The sequence below is a fragment of the Aquarana catesbeiana genome, linkage group LG02 (assembly GCF_042186555.1).
Source record: "Aquarana catesbeiana isolate 2022-GZ linkage group LG02, ASM4218655v1, whole genome shotgun sequence".
Classification (NCBI taxonomy): Eukaryota; Metazoa; Chordata; class Amphibia; order Anura; family Ranidae; genus Aquarana; species Aquarana catesbeiana.
This window is the reverse complement of record NC_133325.1, coordinates 152,111,679-152,139,536: the sequence shown is the minus strand read 5'-3', so window position 1 is coordinate 152,139,536 and position 27,858 is coordinate 152,111,679. Positions and strand designations below refer to the sequence as shown.

Sequence of the window (27,858 nt, the reverse complement as noted above, 5' to 3'; positions counted from 1 at the left end):
CACCGCATCGATATCACACTGTGTTTGCAATCCGCCACAGGTGTCAATATAAGGTTAACGACACCCCAAAAGGATCACAAATGCATTGTTTTACAAAATGACCATGCAATGTGGTTGAGGTGCGGCTCCAAAAAAGGTGACTGCACTTTTTTGGTGTGATGTGGTGCGATTTGAGCCCATTCAGCCTAGGTTCACACTAATGTGATGCAGGAAACGTTACGATCTGTGTGCAGTTCCCCCACCACATTCCAATCGCACTGCCCTTATGATCTGCTGCGGGTGTCAATACAAATTTAATGACACCCCAAAGGCAGGTTGCAAACGCAGTGCGTTTGCCTGCATGGATCGCATGGTGCAAAACCACCATGTGTTCTGGTTGTGGTGCTGCTCTAAATAGGTGCATGCACATTCTGTGTGATTGGCTAAAATCTAACTGCGCTGAATCACTTGTGAATTGCACAGGAATGCGGTGCAGTTCCTGTGTGATTCACAATTGATTCAGAGTGTGAGCCTAGGCCTAAAATGAATGGGCTCAAATCGCACTGCACTGAATAGCTTCTGAATTGCACCGTAATGCAGTGCAGTTCCTGTGCGATTTACATGCAGGTTATAGTATGAATTTGGGCTAAGACACCAGACTGCACTTGGGGGAGGGGGATTTATTGAAGAACAAGTTCAGTTGTCCTTTGAGAATATTCTCTAGATCAATTAATATGAATTTGCCCTTTGGACCAGCATAAATCAAAATTTTAAATACTTGTGTAGCGATACCCCCGAAGGAGCTGCTTAGGTTTGTTCAGTCCGTTACTCTGCCTCTCAACTCCAAAGAACTGAGCCCCTCTGGCACACCTAGCATACAGTGTACTTGCAAACACAATAAAGCAGACACAAATGTAGTGAACAGGAAGTTTGTTTACTGGGAAACTTTCCACAACCAAACAGTGATCTGGTAACTCAATAGTCAAGAATGGCAAACTATGGTCTTTCATAGTGTTAATCAAACTCAAAATGCAGACTTCAAAATAACACAAACAACTTAAATAGATCTAGAGTGGCCTATGCACTCAGGCATAAAGAGGAACTGATCTGACTTAACAACGGTCAGTCTCTTTCCCTCAAGTCCTGAAATCACAGACCCATGCAATTAAATGTGAGGCAATAGGCCACAGATGCAAGTTATCACTAACATTTAACGTGAGAGTTCCCCTTTAAAGGTAGTCACTGGAATCACTAAATTACTGATTAAATAGATTTAAAATAAACCCGCGCTATGGAGATAAATATGTGATGCTGTGAATATGCAATTTGGGCTGTTGTTGTAGTGCAAGGTGAAAACCCCAAGTGATAAAAAGATAAATATTGTACTCAGCGCTGCTCTTTTAAACAATAAACACTAGTATAGTATCCGATGATAATAATACAGTGCCTACATTGATGGCATGGTATTACTTAACAATATAGTATAAAGTGCTCAGTGCAATTGTAGTGCAAACAAATAAAGTGCAATCATATAAAGTCCATCCAATACAGTGTGCTGGGCTTGTGCAAATATGCAGTTGATGTGATTCTCAAGTGACACTCCATGCTCCCCTCGGTCTCCAGTGATTCCTGGGGCTGCTGGGTGGTCCCCAGTAACCTCCTCTCCCCCTCTAGCCTCTCCATGGGGGTCTGCCATGACCTCTGTCCCGATAATCCCCTCCATAGTAAGGTGGATACCCATTGTGTTCATACGATCTCTGATAGGGGGGTCTCCCCTATAGGGGGGGTGGGGGTGAATTACTGGAGACCGAGGGGAGGACACAGAGGATATCCCCCACCACAACACACAGGAGAGGTATACCCACCACCACAGCATACAGGAGAAGGAAGAATAGAGATAGCAGAGGGGGCCAGAAAAAGAAAAAGGGAAGTTTAGCTGGAGGCATTTTTAATTTAAGTAACATACAATTTAGTATTGAGGAACTGAAAGTTCTAGAGCTAGGTCTCAAATATGCCCCACCAAAGAATGTCAACAAATTTAGAACCTTTATTGCCCTTTATCAGAAGATTTAATATTAAGAAACATTTTGCAATGAAAGCCCAGGATGCCACTAGCGTGGATTCACAATATGAACTTAGTGGGTTAAGGAATAAGTCCACGTTTAACCCTAGACATAGCAATAATCAATGCCTTGATGTGTTTAAAATGATGGTTGAACAAGACATTGCAGAGATCCATTTACATCCCACTAGAGGCAATAAACATATGCAACAGGGCCTTAAGAAATTTGAAAAAAAGAAAGATATCATTGTAAGACCGGCGGATAAGGAGGGAGGAATAGTGGTATTAGATAAAAAAAGATTACAAAAAAGAATTAAACTGCCTAATAGAGGGTAAAGAAACATATAACAAATTAAAAGCCACACTTATCAAAAAAGTTTAAAAAGCCCAAGAGAAAGGCATACTGGACAAAAAGGAAGCCAAATATCTTGTCCCGATGGCACCTAAGACCCCTATTATATATCAGGTCCCTAAAATACATAAGGACATTCATAAACCCCCAGGACGCCCCATTATCAATGGGGGGGACTCTTTATTTTCTAGAGTTGGAGAATATTTGGACCATTATTTGCAACCCATTGCCCAACAATTCCCATCCTACACGAAAGATAGCAGGGACCTTATTATTTATATCAGGAACACCCCGGTGAATGATCAAACGATACTGTTTAGTATAGATGTTGATTCACTATACACCAATATCAGACAAAAGGATGCCACTGCAGCAATCAAATGGGCTTTGGAATCCAACACTACCCTACAGAATACACAAATAGATTTTATGTTGGATATATTGCAATTAGCAATGGAAAACAACTATGTTTGGCATGACAAACAATATTATAAACAAATAAGAGGTGTTGCAATGGGAGCTAAATACATTCCAATGGTGGCTAACATCTTTATGAGCAAGTTGGAGTTGGAGGAAATATGGTAGAAACATCCCAGGACTGAAAATATATAGAAGGTATATCGATGACATTTTTTTAATTTGGGAAGGCAGTGAGGATACTTTGAAAGAATTCCTACAACATATTAACATTATTGAATATAATATTTCTTTCACAGCAGGTCACAGTGAAGAAAAAGTAAATTATTTGCATTTAGAAATTTTCAAACAAGGAAACAACATATATACCCGTACATTTTTTTAAAATACAGATAGGAATAGTTATATTCCCACCTCAAGTGGCCACCATCCTAAATGGATTTCAGGTATACCTAAAGGTCAGCTCATGAGAGTAAAAAAGAAATGTGACCTCCAAGAGGACTATGAATCACAATCCAGCATGTTATTAAATAGAAATTGCACAGAAGGGATAAAAACGCCCACAACTTATCAAAACACAAAAAGAAGTAGGATTAATGGACAGGAAACAATTACTTATCCCAAAAATAAAAAAGGACAAGAAATATGATTTAACCTTCTGCACTGAGTTTAATAGACAACATCAACAACCAGAAAAGATCATTAAAAGATCATTAAAACTCATTGGCCCATTTTGCTCAGAGATCTGGTGTTGGTCAAACATTACCTAAACGACCAAAATTAATTTATAGATGCCCACCAATACTTAAGGACAGAATTGTTAAAAGTATCCCTGACTCCCCCCCCCCCCCCAAAAAAAATGGTCACTTTTTTCAACCAGATAGGATTTTTTAAATGTGGCAAATGCCTAACATGCAGAACATGTAAAGGAGGAAAGAAAAAATCAACGCATTTTCAATCTAAAACTACTGGACAAGTTTATGAGATACCTAAGTTTAATACATGTCGCACCACACACGTCACATATTTTTTGGAATGTGAATGTGGTCTCCAGTATGTGGGTAGGGCCACCAGAGAACTAAAAGTGAGACTACGAGAACACATTAATAATATTAAAAAGGGATTTCGCAAGCATAGTTTGTCATACCATTTTAGAAGATTCCATAATAGGGACCTTTCCAAATACATTTTTTGTGGCATTGATAGAGTAGAGAGACACTGGAGGGGCACCAATTTAAAGGCTATTTCACAAAATGAAACTCAATGGATATACCAATTACAGTCATTATCACCTAAAGGGTTAAACATGGACTTAGATGTGAATTGCTTCATAAGCAATTTTCAATTTTTATTTTATTTTTCATTTATATATTTTTTAATATTTATTTTATTTTTATTATATTTTTATTTTAATTATTTCATTTTGCTATAATTCAGAATGTTGACTAATTTAGATATGTTTACCAAACCGCATTAGAATTGTCATTGAAATAATGTATAGTCATTGGAAATTAGTAAGGCATTATTATTATTATTATTCAAGACTTATATAGCGCCAACAGTTTACACAGCACTTTACAATGTAGAGGGGGGGACAGCACAATTACAGTACAAGCATGATATTGTGTTCATTGACTGTATAGTCCCATTGGGGGAATTTCTTTCACACATTGCTACCTAAAGTAAATTAGATAACATCTGTAGATAAAACATACGCCCGATACATTGAGAAGCGTATTTGCTGAGTAAAAATACCACACAAAGTACTACATATATATATGATAACAACAACACTGAGAATAATACTAGTATGGTGGTATTCACACTGTGTATACAGGAAGTTGTCATATACAAAGAAGTAATAGCAGTGGGTGTAATGTCTCATAATGAGTACTAAGATGACGACATGAGTACTTCCTGTGGAAACAGGAAGTGATCTCATGTTGATCACAAATGCAAATGGCGGTTACAGCACTTCCGGTTCTGGCGGTAACCGGAAGTGTTGTAAATTATTACTGCACACTTAGTGAGAGTAGTAGGAGTTATTGGGTGTAGTAGGCGGGACTTAAGGCATAAAAGGCAACTAGTCACGGGCCCCACTAGCTTCTAATGACACTCAGTGGGAGGGGCGAAACTCATCTAGCTGAGGAGACCTAGCGATGGTTGTTTGCACGCCAAGGCGGCGTTTTTCTGCACGATTTTAACGTTTTTGATGTAAGCGTAATAATTTGGGATTTTATGAATAAACCTAGCAGTATTACACTATATACTATATGCTGGCAGTATCCAGATAGGCAAAGTGGGATGTGGGATGCTAGCAGTATCCTGGTAGGCAAAGTGGAATGTAGTGACTGTTCAGCAGGGTGCAAGTGTTCCTACAAATGTGGGCACTGGTGATGCACTGTTGCCTGACTATCGTGTCTTTAAAGATGGGCAAACGCCCGCTCACCCACCCTGTGACCAAAGGATTAAGCGACAAGTTCCCCGAAAGGCCCGACTGGCCACCTTGTAACTGGATCGGCCCACGCCCTCACGAACGTCTGGAGATATAGCCAGGATCCCTCTCAGGTGGGATGTCCAACTCCTGGAACTGTGGCAGGATCAGCACACTGACCTCTGGAGCTGTGGTAGGATCAACACACCGACCTCTGGAACTGTGGCTGAATGGATCACCTCCGTGGAAAACAGCAGCCCCTCGTATCACATCTGTGTCTCTCTCTGCCTCATGGAGCACTGAGAATCTCCTCAGAACACAAAATGGAGTCCTCAGTTCCTTTTTGTACAGAGCATCCAAGGCTTTGTAGTTTCTCCCTGTATACCAGTCTATGGGGTCGTTTTGTGAGGTAACTGCATGTCCCAGAATTCATTGCGGCTCTTCCTGCAGTTCAGTACAGTCTCTCTGATTGGCTGCTGTAACTGTGCCTTTAATTGGCTTTTTTTTTCCTGTCAATCCACTAATCCTGACCAGTTTACTGTTTGTAAGACAATTTTTATTTTGGAAATTGGATGTGCTGCTGCCTTGTCGCTTGGTTGTACTTTTCAAAGGAGGATTACTGACTTGATCTTGCAGAGCTGGTTTAAATAGAGTGGTGCAGCCCTGCGATACTAGACACTTTTACACTGGGTTCAGCCATATATGCAGTCTCTGACCATCTCCTGTAGTATGTCTGCAGTCTCTTACCATCTCCTGTATCATGTCTGCAGTCTCTGACCATCTACTGTAGTATGTCTGCAGTCTCTGACCATCTCCTGTATCATGTCTGTAGTCTCTGACCATCTCCTGTAGTATGTCTGCAGTCTCCGATCATCTCCTGTATCATGCCTGCAGTCTCTGACCATCTCTTTATCATGTTTGCAGTCTCTGACCATCTCCTGTACTATGTTTACAGTCTCTGACCATCTCCTGTAGTATGTCTGCAGTCTATGACCATCTCCTGTAGTATGTCTTCAGTCTCTGACCATCTCCTGTACTATGTCTTCAGTCTCTGACCATCTCCTGTACTATGTCTGCAGTCTCTGACCATCTCCTGTACTATTTCTGCAGTCTCTGACCATCTCCTGTACTATGTCTGCAGTCTCTGACCATCTCCTGTACTATGTCTCTGGCCATCTCCTGTACTATGTCTGCAGTCTCTGACCATCTCTTGTAGTATGTCTGCAGTCTTTGTGTCGTAAGGCTGCATTTAATTGGCACTGGCAAGGCTGCATTTAATTGGAGGGGGGGGGGGGGGTCGGTGCCGGCGCAGAGCATCACCTCCCTGAAATGAGTTTGCCACCTTCCTGAAATGATTTTTTTCAGATATTGGGATGTCTGCGCTACACTTGCAAATATTTTTATCTCCAAAATAAATGTTAATATAAATATATAACAAATTGCATTCTGTTTTTTAATGAGAATAACTCAGTTGGAATACTTTTGTTTCTTGATTATTTTACTGAAGTTCCACAAAAAAATGGCTTCTAATTTTACAGCTAGTAATAACTGAAGAGTTCTCGATCTCTGTCTGCAGAATTTTAAATATTAATACAGTGTGCCAGATAATATATGGAATATGGATAATTATGCAGCTCTGAGAATTTTTGACAAGTGGTATTAAAATAGAACATGAGCATTGACACCATCACTGCTCCCTAATCCATTTTAAAGCCTAAAGGCCTGAATTATAGGCCTAGCAGATGTTTACCTCATCATCTGTCTACAGAAATTTGACTAAGTATGTTAACGCTAGACATAGTTAGTATTTATCATACATTCATTGTGATGTAAACCCAGAGTAACCATACCTGGGATGCAGCATTTTCTAGGGGAATGCATTTCTCATAATAACCTAAGTATGCGTTGATGTGTGTAATGTGGATTGTGTAATGCGGTCTTCACTTGTAGGTCTGTGTTATTCCAGCTGATTTATTCTGCCTTGTGTGCAATTGTTTATACAAGGGCCTGCAACGTTCCCAGCCTTTCATTTAACATTCCGCTAAAAGCATTTATGCCATTCGCATTCACGAGCGGTGTTCGCTGAGGTACTGCTGTTTAACCACTGAAAGCGGCCATTTTCTAATCAGTGGAATTTTCACAAAGTGAGGATTGCTTTATGGTATTTTTCTAGTTCTGTTAATCATTTTCTGATCTTTTTCTCAGTTACACTACTACAGGAATCAAATTTTGCGCAATTAGTTATAGTGAATTGTCATACATCTTTTAATTGCTTTCTATCAATTTAAACATTAATTACAAATGTCATGACAGGATGAAAAAAATGCAATGCCTTGTACAGTATATGGGATTATAAGAACATTTAATGAAATAACATGATTGACTGCAAATATTACCATGAAGCTAGAAGGTGTAATACCCTGTACACATGATAGGATTTTCCAACGGAAAATGTTTGATAGGAGCTTGTTGTTGGAAATTCTGACCGTGTGTAGGCTCCATTTCCCATCGGAATTTCCGTCACACAAAATTTGAGAGCTGGTTCTCAAATTTTACAACAACAAAATCCGTTGTTGGAAATTCCGATCGTGTGTACACAATTCCGACGCACAAAGTTCCACGCATGCTCGGAATCAAGCAGAAGAGCAGCACTGGCTATTAAACTTCATTTTTCTCGGCTCGTCATACGTGTTGTACGTCACCGCATTCTTGACGTTTGGAATTTCCGAGCAACTTTGTGTGACCATGTGTGTGCAAGACAAGTTTGAGCCAACATCCGTCAGAAAAAAGACATGGATTTTGTTGTCGGAAAATCCTATCGTGTGTACAGGGCATTAAAGTAAGTAGGTGTGATGAAAGGCAACAATGACCTATGAAATTGGCTTAAATATGAGAACTTGTTATACCTCATGGGTAGATAGGTACAGTAAATGCAGTAAATATGTAAGTTAAAATTACTTTACAGTCTTATCCTGCACAGAAGGACACAGCCAAGTCAAGTTTATATAACTTGTAGACCAAGCCTTTTCTGGCACTTTGTTTAAATCAGTACTTTTTGCTAGAAAATTACTTATAACCCCCAAACATTATATATATATATATATATATATATATATATATATATATATATATATATATATATATATATATTTTTTTTTTTTTTTTTTTTAAGCAGAGACCCCAGGGAATAAAATGTCATCGTTGCAATTTTTTGTCACGTGGTATTTGTGCAGTGGCAATGCTTTAAGCGCCTTTACAGGTTACCTGTTTAGAGTTACAGAGGAGGTCTAGCACTAAAATTATTGCTCTCCCTCTCGGAATACCTAACATGTGTGGTGCGAACACCGTTTACATATGTGTGCGCGACCTACGTATGCATTCTCTTCTGTACGTGAGCACCAGCAAGCTTTTTTTTTTTCTTTACACTGTCCCTTTCATTTTTATTTATTTGTTATTACTTTTATTCCTATTACAAGGAATGTAAACATCCCTTGTAATAGAAATAAGGGTGACAGGTCCTCTTTATGGAGAAGTCCTTGGTCAAAAAAAACCATATCTCTCCTTTACCTTTAAAAGCAAAAGATCAAAAAAATAGTTTTTTTTTTTACACGTTTGTTTTAAAACAAAAAAAAAATGTTTACTTCCACCCTGGATCGGAAGTGACATCATAACATCCATCGGGTCCTCCAAGGCCATAGAGGCTTTTAAAGACGATCCAGTCTTTTATCGCCTCTGTGACACGCCGACTGCACCATCGGATCATTTCTCAGGCAAGCCGGTGGAAATGGTAAGCCCGAGAAACACCAGGGAGCTTGTGAGCCACTCAAATTGCTTTTAAGAGAAAGCCAGTCGCCGGCTGAAAAAAATACCAGGTATATGGCTAATAGCTTCAGCCATAATCCCAGTAAACCACTTGCAAACTGCAACGTATATATACACATATTGCAGTCGGCAAGTGGTTAAGAGCAAGGGCTTCCCTGACATGCAAATTTCCATATAATCCGATAATCAGCATTAATGGTTTGGCATGAAGAAACTTTTTAAGCCAGTAAATAATTATCCTCACTGTTATGTGTTCCTCTAGTGCAGGGATCTTCAAACTACGGCCCTCCAGCTGTTGCAAAACTACACGTTCTATGAGGCATTGTAAAACTCTGACATTTACAGAAATGACTAGGCATGATGGGAATTGTAGTTCCTGAACAACTGGAGGGCCATCATTTGGAGACCCCTGCTCTAGTGCATGGGTGCTCAACCTGCGGCCCTCCAGCTGTTGCAGAACTATAAGTCTCATGAGACATTGCAAGGCTGACAGTTACAAGCATGACTCCCAAAGGCAGAGGCATGATGGGACTTGTAATTCCACAACAGCTGGATGGCCACAGGTTGAGCACCCATGCTGTAGTGTGTCTAAAACTTGTAAATTACTTCTTGGATGCAAAAACAGACACCTTAAAGGCTTACCTGTATGTAGCGGTGTAGTTGCCAATAGTAACAAACATCCACCATATCACCCTGTTGCCAGACCTCCATATATCACATCTGAGACAATGAACAGTCTTTTGCTTTGTTTTATTTTTGTTTATTGGGGGTATAACTTGGTTGGGGGAAGGGGTATATGGGATGCCCATAGATCAGATCACTCTGCCATCATATTTAAAGACTTTATAGATTAGAACCAGGTTTAAGCCTGAAGAAATGAAGCGCATATATATAACAGCTACAGTCTCTTCCCTGCATCACCATACAGACTATTGCTCCTCCTCTGCATGACTCCTGAAGACTATTGCTCCCAGAAATTCCTCATCAGCTACCGTGTAAAGATAAGGACTTCACCCATGACCGTGTAAGGGTGAAGTTTCCAGAAATCGTCTCCTCCTGCACAAACTTATACTGAAGCACATTAATTTCCCATCACATCTTCTTCTCTGTACAAAAGATCCCACTCTGAATAGTCTCTAATGCTGACTCTGCTTGCTTGCTGCTACTAGGCCAGAGGCCTGCAGTAACTCTCCCCGGAGGCCTAGTAGTTTAAAAGCATGTGTTGGACAGTGGACCACTATTCCCAGCTAGCCCAGCTTGCAAATCCTGTGCCCTCGGGTCACATCCATTTGACACTATTCTCCACAGTCTCTCCTCTAAACCAGGACTCCTTATCAATGACCGTGTAAGGATAAGGACTTCACCAATGACCGTATAAAGGTGAACTTCCCTCACAGACTTCCTGGCATGTCTCCACATCCAGCCCTCCACTGTGGTACACTCACTGACCTTTCTCTGCCCTGAGTCCATGATGGAGAACTTAACCGGACTGTATGTTCCGACAGCTTCACCTGCCTCTCTGCCACAGGAGTTTCCTCATCAATGACCATGTAATGATAAAGACTTCACCAATGACCGTGTAAAGGTGAAGTTCCCTCACAGTTCTCCCCAGGCCTCCTTCTGTGATCGACGCACCCCCCCCCCCCACATGGGGGTGCCCTCCTGCTGCTGTCTAGTACTCATAGTTACATAGTAGGTGAGGTTGAAAAAAGACACAAGTCCATCAAGTCCAACCTATGTGTGTGATTATGTGTTAGTGTTACATTATATATCCCTGTATGTTGCGGTCATTCAGGTGCTTATCTAATAGTTTCTTGAAGCTATCGATGCTCCCCGCTGAGACCACCGCCTGTGGAAGGGAATTCCAAATCCTTGCCGCTCTTACAGTAAAGAACCCTCTACGTAGTTTAAGGTTAAACCTCTTTTCTTCTAATTTTAATGAGTGGCCGCGAGCCTTGTTAAACTCTCTTCTGCAAAAAAGTTTTATTTCTATTGTAGGGTCACCAGTATGGTATTTGTATATTGAAATCATATCCCCTCTCAAGCGTCTCTTCTCCAGAGAGAATAAGTTCAGTGCTCGCAACCTTTCCTCATAACTAAGATCCTCCAGACCCTTTATTAGCTTTGTTACCCTTCTTTGTACTCGCTCCATTTCCAGTACATTCTTCCTGAGGACTGGTGCCCAGAACTGGACAGCATACTCCAGGTGCGGCCGGACCAGAGTCTTGTAGAGTGGGAGAATTATCGTATTATCTACTAGGACCCCCAGGTCCTTTTCCATCCTAGATTCCCCCAGAGGTTCTCCCCCCAGTGTATAGATTGCATTCATATTTTTGCCACCCAAATGCATTATTTTACATTTTTCTACATTGAACCTCATTTGCCATGTAGTTGCCCACCCCATTAATTTGTTCAGCTCTTTTTGCAAGGTTTCCACATCCTGCGGAGAAGTTATTGCCCTGCTTAGCTTAGTATCGTCTGCAAATACAGAGATTGAACTGTTTATCCCATCCTCCAGGTCGTTTATGAACAAATTAAATAGGATTGGTCCCAGCACAGAACCCTGGGGAACCCCACTACCCACCTCTGACCATTCCAAGTACTCCCCATTTATCACCACCCTCTGAACTCACCCTTGTAGCCAGTTTTCAATCCATGTACTCACCCTATTGTCCATGCCAACGGACCTTATTTTGTACAGTAAATGTTCATGGGGAACTGTGTCAAATGCTTTTGCAAAATCCAGATACACCACGTCCACGGACCTTCCTTTATCTAGATGGCAACTCACCTCCTCATAGAAGGTTAGTAGATTCTCCACTTCTCTCAGCTGACAACTCCCCCCAGTGGTCTGTTACCTCAGCTTATATAGGAGGCCCGCCCCTTGCCAATTCCAGTTGGGGATTGGTCAGGGCTCCCACATAAGCTGCCTGCCACTCCTGTTCTAGGCCTTGCCCCTCTTCCAGAACATTCTCCCTGGAAGCAGGGGAGGCGCCTTAGCACTGAAGCACAGGTGGACACCCACTGCTACACTAACCACTCCCTGCCCCCATATCAAAACAGAGAGGCCTAGCTCAAAACAAAGGCCTGCCTAAATTTACCTGTGTTGACAGTTTTCCCTAGAAAAAAATCCTATGCTAGCACCTATATGTATATAGGGTGCTATATGTAGGTACTGGAAATTTCTCCTAAACCTGCACGGTTTAGAAGATATTTACCATTTACTCTTGCCCTGACATCATCAACACATGCGCATTTTAGAAAGGGCAAGATCGTTGGAGTGACATCACGCGGCTCTGCCCAGTCAAAGAGCCGGAGTCCGCGGCCCCAGAAGGAAGAGGGGTGAAGATGGATGCTTCCACCAGTGGGGACATCGTGGGCTTCATTTGCAGGTAAGTGGCACATAATGGGCTAGTATGCGATGCATACTAGCCCATTATGCTTTTACTTTGCAAGGGAATAAACAGGAAGTAAAACCCATCAGTTTACTTCCTCTTTAAGGCAAATGAACATGCATTTACCTTTTATATAAAGAAAAAACAAACTGTGCCATATATCCTCAAAGTAGCAAAAGCGGCAGCTCTGCTGAGAGATACACACAGTAATAAACAATGGGAAAAATAGAGCCGCGTTACATAAATGTAATAGGAGAGAGATAGATTAGGTTCAGTCCATAGTAGTTATTGATACCACTCGTGGAAAAGAAACTTCATAAGTCCTCCTTGTGATGTTAGTGACTCACAACACGACCAAGAATAAACCTCCACCACACAGAGTACACGCTTACCTGACAGCAAGCGTTAGGTCGCTTGTGGCTTAATACTCAGCCAGGGCCTTTGTCCTCAAGTTAGGAATCAATGGCGGTTCACAACAGGAAACCTCTCATGTAGTGGAACAAAGTGAATAGTTCAAGCCCTTCCAGGGATCCAAAGAAGCTGGAATCATTTAGAGTGGATGTGCTCAAAAGGATGACCCATGACATCACGAGGAGGACTCATGAAGTGATATACACTTCCTCACTTTCTTTTCCACGTGTGGTGTCAATATCTACTATGGACTGAACCTAATCAATCTCTTCCGTATTGCATGCATTTACTTTTGTTCTAGTGTGCCCCAAGAGTGCCAAAACCTGAAGCTCTCCTTATGCAAAAGCCAACTATTAAGTCAACACTCTTACTAGCCCCCCCCCCCATCTTCTCTCTATTGGATGATAATTGTGATGAGAAGCTTCAATGTAACTGACCAATAGAGAGCTGGGAGTGAGCAAGCCAAATCACAAACTTCCAAGATAGAACTTCCATAATAAAGTACCCTGGGTGTTGGGTTTCCCAGGCTCTATATTAGAAAGATAAAGCCACAAACAAGTACCTGGAGGTGGACAATTTTGCATCCAAGTGGAGACTGATTTTAGGATCATTAGCGTTTGCTTTAAAGTATTATATTAAGAAATATTGTCATTTTACAGTAAAAAGCCACATAATCTAAACACACCACTGAACCTCTTGATGTTAAAGAATTTCAGTGTCCCATTGTGTCTAACCACACAATATGGAGACATTTTGTGTGCCTACTCCTTCTCCTCAAGCATAAAATAGCTGATAGACCTGCACCAAGAAAAAAAAAACTGTGGTGTAATACAAGATTTCAGTGCTTTGCTATGTGTAGGCATTCCTCTTTACTGAACACTTAAAAAAAAGAAGAATTATACATTAAATTTAACTGTGATATTTAAAAAATACCATGACAACTGCTTACCAGCAAGAATTCTTTGAGGTGTGTCTCTATGTTCTTATGATAAATGGTGAAGAATGCAGCAGACACCTGAATGATAGCTTTGGCCAGGCAGTGGATGTTATTATTGTATCCTGCAAAAACAAACACATTTGCTGTATATAAGGTTAGCCAATAAATAATTCCCTTGTGGAGCATGTTAACCAACACTAACTATTCTGCAACCCCAGTGTCATATGCAAGGATATGAATAAGGCCAGCTACCCTAATTCACCTTCCTATCAAAGCGCAACAAAGTCCTTTAACTTTCTTAAATTTATTTGTAAAATAACAGCAGAGAGTTTGTAGATGTTGTAGGATGTTGAGAGAGAGCTTCTCTATGTGGAATGCTTATCCAGGAAGGAGATAACAAATGTAATGCTTATTGCAAGATTCCTCAGGATGTACTTACAGAGCCTTCCGTGAGTAAAAAAAAAAAAAACAGGGGACAGGGCTAAACAGGAAAAGGAACAGGGAGAAACTAATGAATTTAGACAGGGAGAGTGGGCTAATCCATTCTCTCTACCAGGGAATTGAAAGGGTACTATGGCAACCAGACTCTAGTAGATCAGAAAGGTAAACACTGTGTAGCGCCCTGCTCCTGTTGATCAGGCGCTTGCATGTAAATTTAGGGGGTTATCTGTTCTGTATATAGTTCAGATTTAATCTGTGGCTAAATTAGCTTCTGTTCCAGCACTGGCTGTGTTGCGTGTAGTTCCACACTGTTGTCTGTAGGTGTTGTTGTCACCACAGGCCAGGGTTGGAAGAGCAACAGGCTGAAGTGTATTGAGTACTCTTCTTTCTCAGAAGTAACCCAGCAGAGGTGGTCCACCGCTGTGCATTCTGGGAAAGGGTACTTAAGGGACAGACGCCATTTTTAGGTCTCTTTTGCCTCCTGGCCCTCCTGGCCTAAGGTATGTGACAACTTATTTCCTGTTTTGGGACCATGCTGGCCCAAGGCTATGTTACTACAAGTAGGCCCAGAAGTCGCCTGGGGCCTATTAGTTCAGAGGTGGTCCTGTGCTGTCTATCCTGCGGAAAGAAGCTGAGCAATTGAAAGATCCAGGGGAGGACTCATCTTGGAGAGGATCGTGCGAAAGGCTGGTATCTTAAGAAGAGCCTGGTGACTCAATTGGAGGATGCATCCTAACTAACCTACTGCACAGTACTGCCGGGTCGGCTTAAAGGTTCTGGTACTGTGTTGCTGTTCATCCAATATTAAATCCTATGGCAGAGGATTGTTCATCTAATACTACATCCTGTGGCAGAGGATCGTACAACCATTTTTGTTTTTCTCAATTCTGTGGCAGAGACTTTTCATCCGTGCGCCATTCCGGCTGCTAGGTCAATGAGAGAGGCCTATCCGGGTGGGCAAAGATCTGTAGACTGAAAGTGTGTTTGTCTTCAGGATCTTAAATTCCTCAGTGATCTGCATAAGGTATTTGAACTCTCCTGCAACTCCCTTTCTACCTCTTTACTGCTACTTACTAAAAAGTTTTGCAATAAAGCATTGGAAACAGAGCAAAGTGACTGGTGCATACATTGGTGGGCGTAAGGCCTAATATAGACTCTAAGTCCCGTATATGGTGGAAATACAGGTAAGAGGGTGACGGCAAAGACCCAAATAAAATCAGCAGCTCCTTCGGGGTCAGTGCTACAACTGCAAAAAGAGACAGGGCAAACAAACTAGGCACTCTTGTTCCATGATACTCCCTGTCTGGTATCTGGAGATACCACTGTTACTAATTATGTGGTACATATGTGAAAACAAAACAACAGTGCATAACATCATGTACAGATAATAATGCAATATCAAGTCGGCACCTCTGTCTCCAAAGTCCCTTCCAGCAATTGACGCCAGCGGGGTGCACTGTTCAGGATGGTTGAGTGCACCACAATGTCTTTGAAGATTCCCAGAATGGGTGTTCAGTCCTTTTCTTTGTTATAGTCCGATTTGGCCATTAAAAGGATGGTTTCTATAATGGGCCTTGTAAAGATTTTCACAGTCCCTTGTCTGACAATTTTTACTTCAACCTTGCAGACCTTCCGATTTAACGATAAGACCTATAGGCCACTCATTTTGCGGCACCTGCTTGTCTCTTAAATGGGTTGTAAAGGTAAAAGTTTTTTCACCTTAATGCATTCTATGCATTAAGGTGAAAAAACATCCGACACTACTGCCCCCCCCAGCGCCCAGTTTTTCTTACCTGACCCCTCGTAAGTCCCGCGCTCGCTCCCGACATCCTCTTCGCCACTCAGCCTGGCCGTTGATTGGCTAGAGTGGATGGATTGAAAGAAGCGCAGCCATTGGCTCGCGCTGCTGTCAATCACATCCAATGAAGCGGCGCGCCGGGGGGTGGGGCCGAGTGATACAGTTGGCGGCTATGGCCACCGGCTGTATCACGGGAGTGCGCTCACAAGCACTCAACACCATGCGAGGGAGCTCGCATAAAAGTGTTGAGTCCTTGCGGGGGGGGGAGCCTAGACAGTCGCCGAGGGACCCCAGAAGACCAGGTTCGGGGCCACTCTGTGCAAAATGAGCTGCACAGTGGAGGTAAGTATAACATGTTTGTTATTTAAAAAAAAAAAATAGCTTTAGTGATCCTTTAACAGAATGACATCTCCTTCTTGAATGTTCTGTTTGACGGCTTGCCATTTGCGATGTTCCTTAAGTTTCACAATATATTCACGCCTCCAACGGTGCCAAAAGGTGCTAGCGAGGCACTGCACCTGTCTCCATTGGCGTTTATACAGGTTTTTTTAATTGAAATCCCCAACTGGAGTGGGAATGTTTCCTATCTTCTGTGTAAGGAGCATTGCTGGGGTCAGAATGCTTGGTGATTCTGGATCTGTTGATACTGGAATCAAGTGCCTTGCATTGACAATGGCTGACACTTCAGCCATAAATGTGGTTAGCACTTCACGGGTGAGTCGAGCTAAACTAGTAGTTAACATCATAGAGTCTAAAATGCGTCGAGTCACTCTGATCATGCGTTCTCATGCTCCACCCATGTGAGAGGAATGAGGAGAGATGAATATCCACATGCACCCTTGATCACGCAGATACTTTTGGATGCTGTTACCTTTAATGTCTTCAGTGTCTATTTGTAATTCCTTACATGCTCCAATGAAATAGGTTCTACGGTCGGAACGTATTTGTTTGATTGGTCCCCTGATTGCAAAGAATCTTCAGAGAACATTTATAAAACTGGATGCATCCATTGATTTTATGACATCAATGTGTATGGCCCGTGTACTCATACAGGTGAAAAGCACCACCCATCGTTTGCAGCCAGCTTGCCCACCCCTCGTTTTACGTGAGATGATCATCCATGGTTCAAAAACATCGAGTCCTATGTGAGTAAATGGGGGTTCTGTGCCAAGTCTTTCTGGTGGCAAGTCCACCATCCTTTGTTCTTGGATTTTTCCCCCATCAATATGCGGCACCACGCTTGTGGAGAATTCTGGCTACGCACCTCTTGGTGCCAATGATCCATATTCCCGCTTCTCTAATAGCTCCTTCAGTAAAGTATCGTCCCTGATGCATGACTTGTTCATGATAGCGCCGAACTAATAGAGTAGCGATGTGATGTTGACTGGGACCAATAGGAGGATTTATTTCTTCTCTGCATAAATGGGACTTACTAAGGCGACCCCCTATTCTCATGAGGCCGTCTTCATCGATGATAGGATTTAACTTCAAAAGAGGTACTTTTTTTTAGAAATGCTTCTCTCTTTGTAGATGCAATGGATCTCCTCTGCATACGTTTCTCTCTGAACGTGATGGAGGACAATTTCTTTTGCTTTCTTGACTTCCTCTACAGTGTGTAATTTTCGGCAGATATGCCAACTGTGGCAATTGGTTGTGTTCTCACCAAGCGTTTGGCGGAAGGAGATGGCTATGTGTCTATGGTGCGCTATTGCTCGCAGGAGAGCTGTCCAGCTTGAGAAGCGATGAAAATGATGAGAACCAAATACATTTCCGGGCTGTACGTTGGCAAGCAAGACAGATACTTAGGGCCTTACTTCAAGGTCTCTTTCAGGATATACAAGATCAAAGTCATTAATTAGGGTTGATGGTATACCATCTACTTGTGTTAGGAATGTTGGTCCTGTGAGCCACGACGTATCCTGTGGATGCGCTGCAGGCACTGATCTGGTCGCAATATCTGCAGGGTTCTGGTCTATGGGCACGTAGTGCCATTGTTCTGATTAGGTAGACTTCCTGATCCTTTCCACCTGATTTGCCACATATACATAGAATCTTTTCTTCGCATTGCATATGTAACCTAACACCACTTTACTGTCTGTGTAGAACCTGATAGCATCAAATTTACAGTCTATTTCATTTTCAATGAGTTCCGCCAACTCTACTGCCAATACTGCGCCACATAACTCAAGTCTGGGTATGGTATGGTTAGGTTGTGGTGCCAGTTTAGCTTTGCCTAGGATGAATGTGGTATGGTGTTTACCACTTGCATCTTTAGTTTTTAGGTAGGCCACTGCTGCAATTGCCTTGGTTGAGGCATCTGAGAATACACAAAGTTCTTTGCTGTGTACAGCGGTGAAAGTGACGGCGAGTAGGGGCGTGGGATCTCAAGTTGTTCAAGGAACTTCAAAGAATCCTTCCACATTTCCCATTCTTTTTGTCCTTCTGGAGTCCCAGTACTGTTTCCCAAAGGACAATTCTCTGAGAAGTGACTTGCCTTGAATTGTGACTGGGGCTACGAATCCCAGTGGGTTGTAAAGACGGTTGACTGCAGACAGGACTACCCGCCGGGTGTAGGGTTTTTCCTCAGTGGACACCTGGAAAGTGAATGTGTCCATTTTGAGATTCCAACTTAACTCCAAACTATGCTGTAAGGGAGGTGTGTCGATCCCCAGATCCAAATTCTTTAGGTTGCTTGCATGATCATCTGTAAGAAATGCCTTCATTACTGTAGCGCTATTGGAAGCTATTTTATGCAACCTTAAACTGGTCGTTGCTAGCATCCCTTGCGTTCGTTTGAGTAGGTCTATGGCTTCTTCTTCTGTATGTACCAATTTCAACCCATCACCCACATAAAAGTCTCTTTCCACAAAACTCCTAGCATCTTTCCCATACTCTTCTTCCCTTTCTTGGGCCGTTCTTGAGTCCATAGGCGGCAACTGCTGGGGATGGTCTGTTACCGAAGATGCGTACTTTCATTCTATATTCTATGACTTCATCATTCATGATGTTTTTCCGTAACCGCAGGAACCTTAGATAATTTCTGGTATCTTCTCGTACAAGGAAACAGTAACACATCTCTTGAATGTCTGTCGTTATGGCGATTGATTATTTGCGGAAGCGATAACCAAAACTCCTAGAAGACTATTAGTCAAGTCTGGTCCGTTGAGAATGACGTCGTTTAGAGAGACTCTCTGGTACTTAGCGCTGGAGTTGAACACTACTCGGATTTGACCAAGTTTCTGAGGATGGTAGACACCGAATGAGGGAAGGTACCAGCTTTCTTCACCTTCCTTCAGTGGGGGCGCTGGTTCTGCGTGACCACTCAGGAACATTTTCTGCATGAAGGCTACAAAATGATCCATGCTCTCCATTTTCCTTTGTAAGTTACGACATAGTGAAGTGAACCTAGAGATGGCATGCTCTCTGTTATTCGGGAGACGTCTTCTAGGTGAATGGAAGGGCAATGGGGCCATCCAACTACCCGATTTGTCTTTGTAGAGCTCCTTGTCCATCAACCTCAGGAATTCTTTATCTTCTATCGAAGGTGCTTGTTTGTTATCATCCCTTGTAGCCTGGAATGCTGTCCTCCCTAGGTTATCGGTGCATTTCTCTAACCCATGTATCTCTTGTTGTGTTCCGACGACATGCCTATGTCTCCCTTTGATCTCGAGTATCTCCTTAACATGAAAGTGGTTTTGACATGGGTTAAAGATAGATGCACAACCATTTTCCAGAAAGTTTGTACATAGGGCTTCTACATTGTCATGCCTGCATGTCTTGTCAATGCATACTTTGCCTACTATCACCTATCCTAGATCAAGCCTCTGAGTGCATGGGGCATCATGTTCCCTATCCCGTTGTTCGTGGATTTTATGAGCTCTCATGATGTCACTACCAAGTAGCAGCAAGAGCTGGGCACTTTCATCTAGTAATGGGATGCAGTCAGCTATCGCCATGAGATGAGGGTGGTGGCGTGCCACATCTGGTGTTGGGATTTTGCTCCTATCCCCCACCATGTGATTACACTCGATAAGTGTGGGAGTGGCATCTTTACCTTACCATCCACGGAACATATGATGTAGCATGATTGGCAGAGCTGGTGGGCACTGATAGGTCGCACTGATGGGCACTGATAGGTGGTCACGTGTTAAAGGGCTGCTCTGATTGCCCCTTTCCCCTGTTCTGTGATCAGCCTAGTCTGAAAGACTTGAGTGCAGGGGGCGCGCGAGCAGCTCGATCACGGGAGGACGTCTATTGATGCCATCCTGGCACTGGAAGCCTACCTGTAGCCATCTTTCAGCTATAGTGTGGGCAGAAAGTGGTTAAAATCTATTATTTCTCATGAATTTAAATAAAATGATTTTTTTTTTATTAAAGTGCGGAAGTGTTAGAAGCTTACAAGTTTTTGTGTGACACCAAGGACAGGAAATGATCAGAAATACACTCTAATTGGAACATATGAACACAGCATGAATAAAAACACAATGTTATTACCCCTCCCTGCTTTACCCAAAGCAGTAAAAAAAATATGTCTGGAGTGTCAATTTAATATTTATCCATTTCAGCACACATTATATATAGGCATGGTCCACTGTTGTGTGTGCTGGGAAATCTTTTGTTTGCTTGCGATGTGTGTTGCCCTTCCATGTGCATCGTACTGCAAATTATAGTTATAGGTTGGGGTGGTTGCCACTTTTTCGTACAGTTAGTTGAATTGGGTGAGGGGAGGTACTGGATGTCTTTGCAGATGTTGTGCTCTTGCTGGGTGTCATGTGCATCCTTGTGCCTTTAAGGGGTGGCGGCGGGCTCCCTCCAGGCACACTGGCCCTTAATCTATCCACTGCTATATTTTCTCCAACTTGGGAGACTCTTAAAACTTTAGAGTTAAGACCACAGTATACAGAGGTGCCTTGACATTGGCACTGCGGCTTACACATATATTTGCAAACGTGTACAAACAAAACCCTCTGTTTTTAACGTAAACGTTTAGACAGGGTCAATTTCGTTGTTTTGCAGGCTGGCTGGTAAGTGTGCTGGGAAATTTTTTGTTTGTGATGGCCACTGTTGTCATAATCAAGAAATCTACCCTAACAAATGCCATGCAGATGCAACAAAGGATAAAAAGGATGAAAAATGTTTTAATAAAAATAGAAAGGCAGTAGTTTATGATACACCATGCTTTAAAAAAATGTCCCTAAATGCTAACTTTCCCTTCAAATGGTCTAAAACCACCATTAAATATCTTGGCACCATGATCCTCAAAATCTCTCCACCACTTTTGCATTACCCCCCCCCCTTCCCTACATAAAATAAAATGTGACCTTATACAATGACAATGTTTGGGGCTCTTTGGGATTCTTGTATAGAATAAGGACCACTTGGCAAAAGAAGTTGCACTTTGCAGGGAAATCTGCCCCAGAGTTCAGTGAAATAAGTAAAGCTCTGCTGACTTCCATCATTGAATCATGTGCAGGTAAAAAGGCAGTTGTTTTTATTTTCCTTGCACGTGACTAGGTATTCTTTCCAAAGGGAAACTTCACAACATTCAAAAAGCTCTGGGACACATTCCCTTGGAACTTCTCTTTCAAAGTGAACAGCATATTTGCCTGTAGGAAATTAACCTAGCAGTCTCCTTAATGCACTCTTCGATCATTTCTATACCACAATATTATACCCCTACCTACTTAACTATGTGGGAAAAAGATGTACACGTTCAGTTCACAATAGAGCAAACAGACAGAATACTTTATTAAACTAAGAACCAGGAGCCTGGCATCACAATTCGTACCCACTGGTACAGAGTACCACAAATCATATGTTCCCAGCCTCCCCAGAAACTTGCTTAAAATATGGCCAAGTAAAGAGAGACATACTCCATGTTCTGTTCATGTGACATTCTTAGACCATTTAATGTGTCTCAAACATTGTCAGATTTTACCATTTCCAATGACCTGGCCTTTTATCATCACAACTCCATACCAAGAAAAGCTTCCTTCCCTCATTTGGCTAATGCAGTAAGGAGCTACATACCTGCAAAGTGGAAGCAACCCGGCACTCCTCCAATCTCACTGTGGATAGCCAAACGCTAATGAAGCACATTGAATGGATGATCATATTTTCTTGCGGGGGAACACATGACAAATTTGAGGAACTTGGTTTTAATGTATCAAATTTACATTCTCCTTCAAGTATAATGCTCTCTTATGCAGTGACTCCTCTGTACCCTTCTAATGTTCTCTAAGCAGCTCAAGCATTACAAGCAGGGGGGCATCCAGGGGTGGAGGGAGGAGAAACCTAGGCACCTACCACCTCATTATCTCTACTCGCTATAAAATTCACATCCTCCATGTCTTCCTCATCACCTCCCTTGTGCCCTTCCCAATCTCACCGCCTCCATTCCCTACTGTTCCTACCCAACCTGGATCTCTATACCTCTACTCACACCACCTCTCCTCTCTGCTACTCAGTCAGTTGTTTAAAAGACCCATACATTGGGATATGCTTACCTTCAGTACACAGTTTCCACATTCATAACCCACTGTTTTATGCAAACAGATCTCACAGAAAATGTTGGATATACTGTGCCCCGATTATAACTAAAATGTTTACATTTCAGATATCTGGCAAACTTACTGTACTAAACCAAAGAATTTACCCTGATTGCTGTGTTTTATGTGTTCAATCTTAAACATATAATGTTGTATTAAATGTGTATGTTCCTTTTGTATGAATAATAATTATATATAAAACAAATATCATTCTTTTTTGGTTGTCTATACTGTAAAGTGGTTGTAAACCCTTGCATATACCCAGTGAAGTGACTGGCCTCAGGTGATACGCTGAGATGAAACAAATCCTCCTACATAAGTTGTACCTGTTTATCTGCAGCCATTTAATCTGTAGATCATTCTAAAAACACTGAGGACAAATTATTTTTTTCTCAGCTTTAGCAGCAGGGGGTGGGGATCTGACGTCACACACCCTGCAGAGCTAGAGCATAGAGTACTGATCTGATAGATGACTGTAGGGAAAGGGTGCTGTGTGCTGGAGGGGCTTGGCCTGTCTCCCTCAGGGCTGTTGTATTGATTGGGAAAAAGTGACTGAGGTTACTCATGCAGACAGCAGAGAGAGTAGAGAGATCCAAGAGGAACCACACTTGGTGCTTTGGATTCAGATGAGTACACAATATAGCGGGATGTGCTTTGTTCATTTTTAATGTCTGTGCTTTGTTTTTTTTAAATAATTCCTACTGCATATGAACTTTTACAATTCTCACTTTAAAACAATGCAATGTCTTTGTCTGTTTGCTAAAAAGTCAGCAAGAGCTTAAAGCAGATCTTCACTGCATCTGAGCACCACAAATCAAAAACACTATCTAATTCATTTTTAATATTCAAAGAAAACTCCTCATCCATGTCTCAATGGTTTATTTTGTTGATAAATCACTTTGAAAAACACCCCCTAGTCGTGGCCATCTTGAGTAAGGGCAATTGATTCATGTAGCATTTACTTCCTTGAATCCATCTGTCCTTAGCTCAAGCATTCATACAGGAGAGCTGAGAAAACACCTAGCCCCCCCCCCCCCCCGAAGACTCCTGGCATAATTTGCCTAGGAAAGAAACCAGGAAGTAACTGAATAAATGTAAAAGAAAAGTTTAAAACACGTGAATATGACATACTTTCCTATCTATTCACTAATGCTAGCAGCATGACGATTATATAATCAATGTTGATTGAGAGAGTGAAGTTCCACTTTAAGTGTACATAGAGAAAGGTCATTGCGTTTTTTTCCTACTGCATAGTGTTTCTTACCGTCATTTTCGGTGCTGTAGGAGGACATGGGATCGGAGGCGAGCAGAGGGAGAGACACTGCCAGGAACACCTGCAACAGACAGGCCACTTTGTACTCTTCATCAAGAGAGGAACTTTCTGTGAAAGAACAGTAATGAATGTAAACAACATAGGAGCGGGCCTCATTAACAGATATCTATGCTCGAAAGGAAATTTGGAAAAGTAACCTAATTCTATTACTTAACGTGTTCACCTAGTTAATGCATTGAAGTACAGTGATCCATATAATAAAAGAGGACCTTTTTTAAAGAATGACAAGTCACAAACACTCTGGATAATATACCCTATACTTGTGTGACTGAAGCCATGACTTCGATAAATTGGATATCATAGTCTGATCAACAGAAGACATGACTAGAGGAAAAGTGAACTGGTATAACATTTTTAAAATGGCAATTACAAGATCTAAAAAGAAATCTCTGATTGTGCTTTTGCTGGTATCTTTCACTTCTACCCTTGAGTATATGTTTATGTAGCTACTGAACTCTAAAATTTGATTGTATACTCTCTATTTGTTGTAACCAACAACTATGAACAAGAACTGGTGTTATTGAATAAAAATGTAATTGAAATTTAGGTAGCCCCTTATTTTGCAAAGTTTTCGTAAATCTACAAGGGATTGAACATGGATTGTTCAATTAGTTTGTAACATATATTTTAAAATTTTTTAGCATCAACAAATCAACCACACTTTCCTATTAACATAACCATAATTGTTAATTTTGGAAACTGGTGAATGGATGTCTTCCTAGGAGTGTAACAATTAGCGGTCCCAGCACTCTGGAAAGCCCCAACCACTCTGGTGTTGTGGTGTTCTGATCCTTTTTAGGACTTGGAGGCTTCCTCATTTTGCCTTCATTGAAGACTTTGGTTGAATCCATGGAAGATACTCTCTGAGCCTTTGGACTTTCCTACTATCCCTTAATCTATTGGGGACTGGGGTTATAGCTGTCCACATTCTCTTGTGGATATTGAGTTCATTCACAATTCTACTTTTTGTTTATTCACTATTGCTTATTTTGTTCACACACCATTATATTTATGCACTTGTTTATCTAAGTGAACTATGTGGGATTTAATCTTATTTGATATAATTTACTATATACAGTTTATTGTATTTAGTAAGGAGGTTTCTCTAACCTAATAGCGCTGCACTGTTTGGTTTTTATTTTAGTAATTGTAACTCATGCTCCCCGTTGATTAGAACAGCGTGTCTTAATCAAGATGCTGCGGCACCCTGGCGTGTTGCTTGGGGTTGTCAGGGATGATGCACTGCATATGGTATTCTTCCACATGATTCTGCCGTCTGTGGTACCAGAGGGCTGGCCACCAGCATATGTACAGCGTCATGGACACACATGACACTAATCTAGCCACTTAAGGACCAGCCTCGTTTTGGATTTTAGGTGTTTACATGTTTAAAACAGTTTTTTTTGCTAGAAAATTACTTAGAACCCCCAAACATTATATATTGTTTTTTTTCTAACACCGTAGAGAATAAAATGGCGGTCATTGCAATACTTTTTTTTGCACCGTATTTGCGCAGCGGTCTTACAAGCGCGCTTTTTTGGGAAAAAATTCACTTTTTTGAATAAAAAAATAAGATAACAGTAAAGTTAGCCCAATTTTTTTTATATTGTTAAATATAATGTTACGCCAAGTAAATTGATACCCAACATGTCACGCTTCAAAATTGCGCCCGCTCGTGGAATAGCGTCAAACTTTTACCCTTAAAAATCTCCATAGGCGACATTTAAAAAATTCTACAGGTTGCATGTTTTGTGCTACAGAGGAGGTCTAGGGCTATAATTATTGCTCTTGCTCTACCGGTCGCGGCGATACCTCACATGTGTGGTTTGACCACCGTTTTCATATGCGGGCGCTACTCACGTATGCATTCGCTTCTGCGCGTGAGCTCGTCGGGACAGGGCGCTTTAAAAAATTTTTTTTATTATTATTATTTATTTTACTTTATTTTATTTATTTTTGCACTGTTTTAAAAAAAAAAAAATTTGGATCACTTTTATTCCTATTACAAGGGATGTAAACATCCCTTGTAATAGAAAAAAAGCATGGCAGGTCCTCTTAAATATGAGATCTGGGGTCAAAAAGTCCTCAGATCTCATATTTAGAAATAAATAAAAAATGTTATATAAAAAAAAAAAAGTTGTTTAAAAGAATGACACAAAAAAATTGTGCCTTTAAGAGAAGTGGGCGGAGCCGACGTAATGACGTCGCTCCGGCCGTCCTATGGTGTAGAGACAGGTGGGGCCATCTTGGCCTCACTCGTCTCTATACCCAGGCACAGAAAGGACTCGATCGCCTCCGCCGCTACCGACGGCTCCGGTAAGCGGCGGAGGGCGCGGGAGAGCAGCGGGAGGGGGGGTGGCACCTCTCCCGCCGCCGATAACGGTCATCTCACGGCGAACCCGCTGCAGAGACCACCGTTATCATGTACAGAAACGCCGGCCACAAAGATGGATGCCTCGGTTGTGGCAGCAGCTGCTGCCGTTACCGAGATATCCATCTTTAAAGTGATGACGTATATATACAGTGGCCGGTCGTTAAGTGGCTAGGGCAGGTGGCATTCAGGGCAGCCCCAGTAAACAGAAGAGAACTGAAGCCTGCCTCTATTTAGACCTGCACCACCTCTAGCACACTGCCATGCTGCCACAGCTGTGCTGTGGTGAAAAGATAAAAAGGTAGGATTCTGTTGTGCAAAGGTGGGGGGAGGAGAACTGAGAATTTTAATGTGAAGGGGAGGGGAGGGAACTGAGGAAAAGAGGAGATTCTGATTTGATAGACTGGGGTGCTTCAAGATTTTGCATACTTTTAAAGGGTGTCATGACTAAAAAGCGGTGAGAAACACTGGATTTGAGAGCTATAGTTCTGACCTAGCAGGGTTGTGCTGGACAGGCTCACAGTTTTAACACAGAGAGCAAGGGTACACCTAAACAGCATTCGGGTAGGGGACAGGCTCTTTTACTTAGGCTTTGACTGCTTTCTAAGGCAAGCCATAGATGATTTGATTTTCTTTCCTTCACAGGTGGAAGGAAAGAAATTTGCTCAATTCCTCAATCAACACAGTCTGTATTGATGAGGGAATCCCTCCCGCAGCGCTGTGTTCTGCCAGTGTGTGCATGTGTGGGGGGGGGGGGGGGACAAGGAGCCTTCCCACCCACCAGATTACTGCTAGTGGCTATAGCCAATGATCGACTTGGTTGCAACCAGTCTCTTCTGAACTGGCCAAGATTGGATCCATCTATGGCCATCTTAAAGAAAACAAACTGTAATGCTGCGTACACACGAGCGGATTTTCCGTCAGAAAAATCTTGGATGGTTTTTCCGACGGAATTCCGCTCAAGCTTGGCTTGCATACACACGGTCACATAAAAGTTCACTGAACTTTCGACCGTCAAGAAAGCAGTGACGTACAACACTACAATGAGCTGAGAAAATTAAATTAAATGCTTCCAAGCATGCGTTGAATTGTTCCGAGCATGCGTAGGAATTTTGCGCGTTGGAATTGCTACAGACGATCGGAATTTCTGATCAGAACTTTTTCCGACTGAAAAATTGAGAACATGCTCTCAATCTTTTGCTGGCTGGAATTCGGCCAGCAAAAGTCCGATGGAGCATACACACGGTCGCATTTTCCGACCAAAAGCTCGACCATAACAAATAAGTTGTGTAATTTACAAAGTGCAGGTGCGCTCTGAAAGAGCAATTGCTCCAGAGCTCAGTAAATGAGCAGAAGCTCTGCTGATTTCCATCGTCCAATCATGTGCAAGCAAAATTGCTGTTTTTTTATTTTTTTTATTTACCTTGCACCTGGGTATTCTTTGCAAAGTGAAGCTTTACCTCATTTATTAAGCTCTGGAGCAACTGCTTTGTCTTTAGTAAATCAACCTCATTGCACACCTTTTGTTTTCACCTGGAATGTACTTAGCTCATTTAAA

General features: G+C 41.9%; 1 protein-coding gene across 1 annotated transcript in view; it reads right to left on the bottom strand.

The window, feature by feature from the left end:
• Window positions 1-27,858, bottom strand: part of NCKAP1L (NCK associated protein 1 like) — a 382,805-nt gene that overhangs the window by 99,927 nt on the left and 255,020 nt on the right. The window contains exons 28-29 of the mRNA XM_073613639.1: window positions 23,861-23,977; window positions 13,822-13,931 (exon numbers count right to left, since the gene is read on the bottom strand). Coding sequence (XP_073469740.1) covers window positions 13,822-13,931; window positions 23,861-23,977 — 227 coding nt within the window. The remainder of the gene's footprint in view (window positions 1-13,821; window positions 13,932-23,860; window positions 23,978-27,858) is intronic.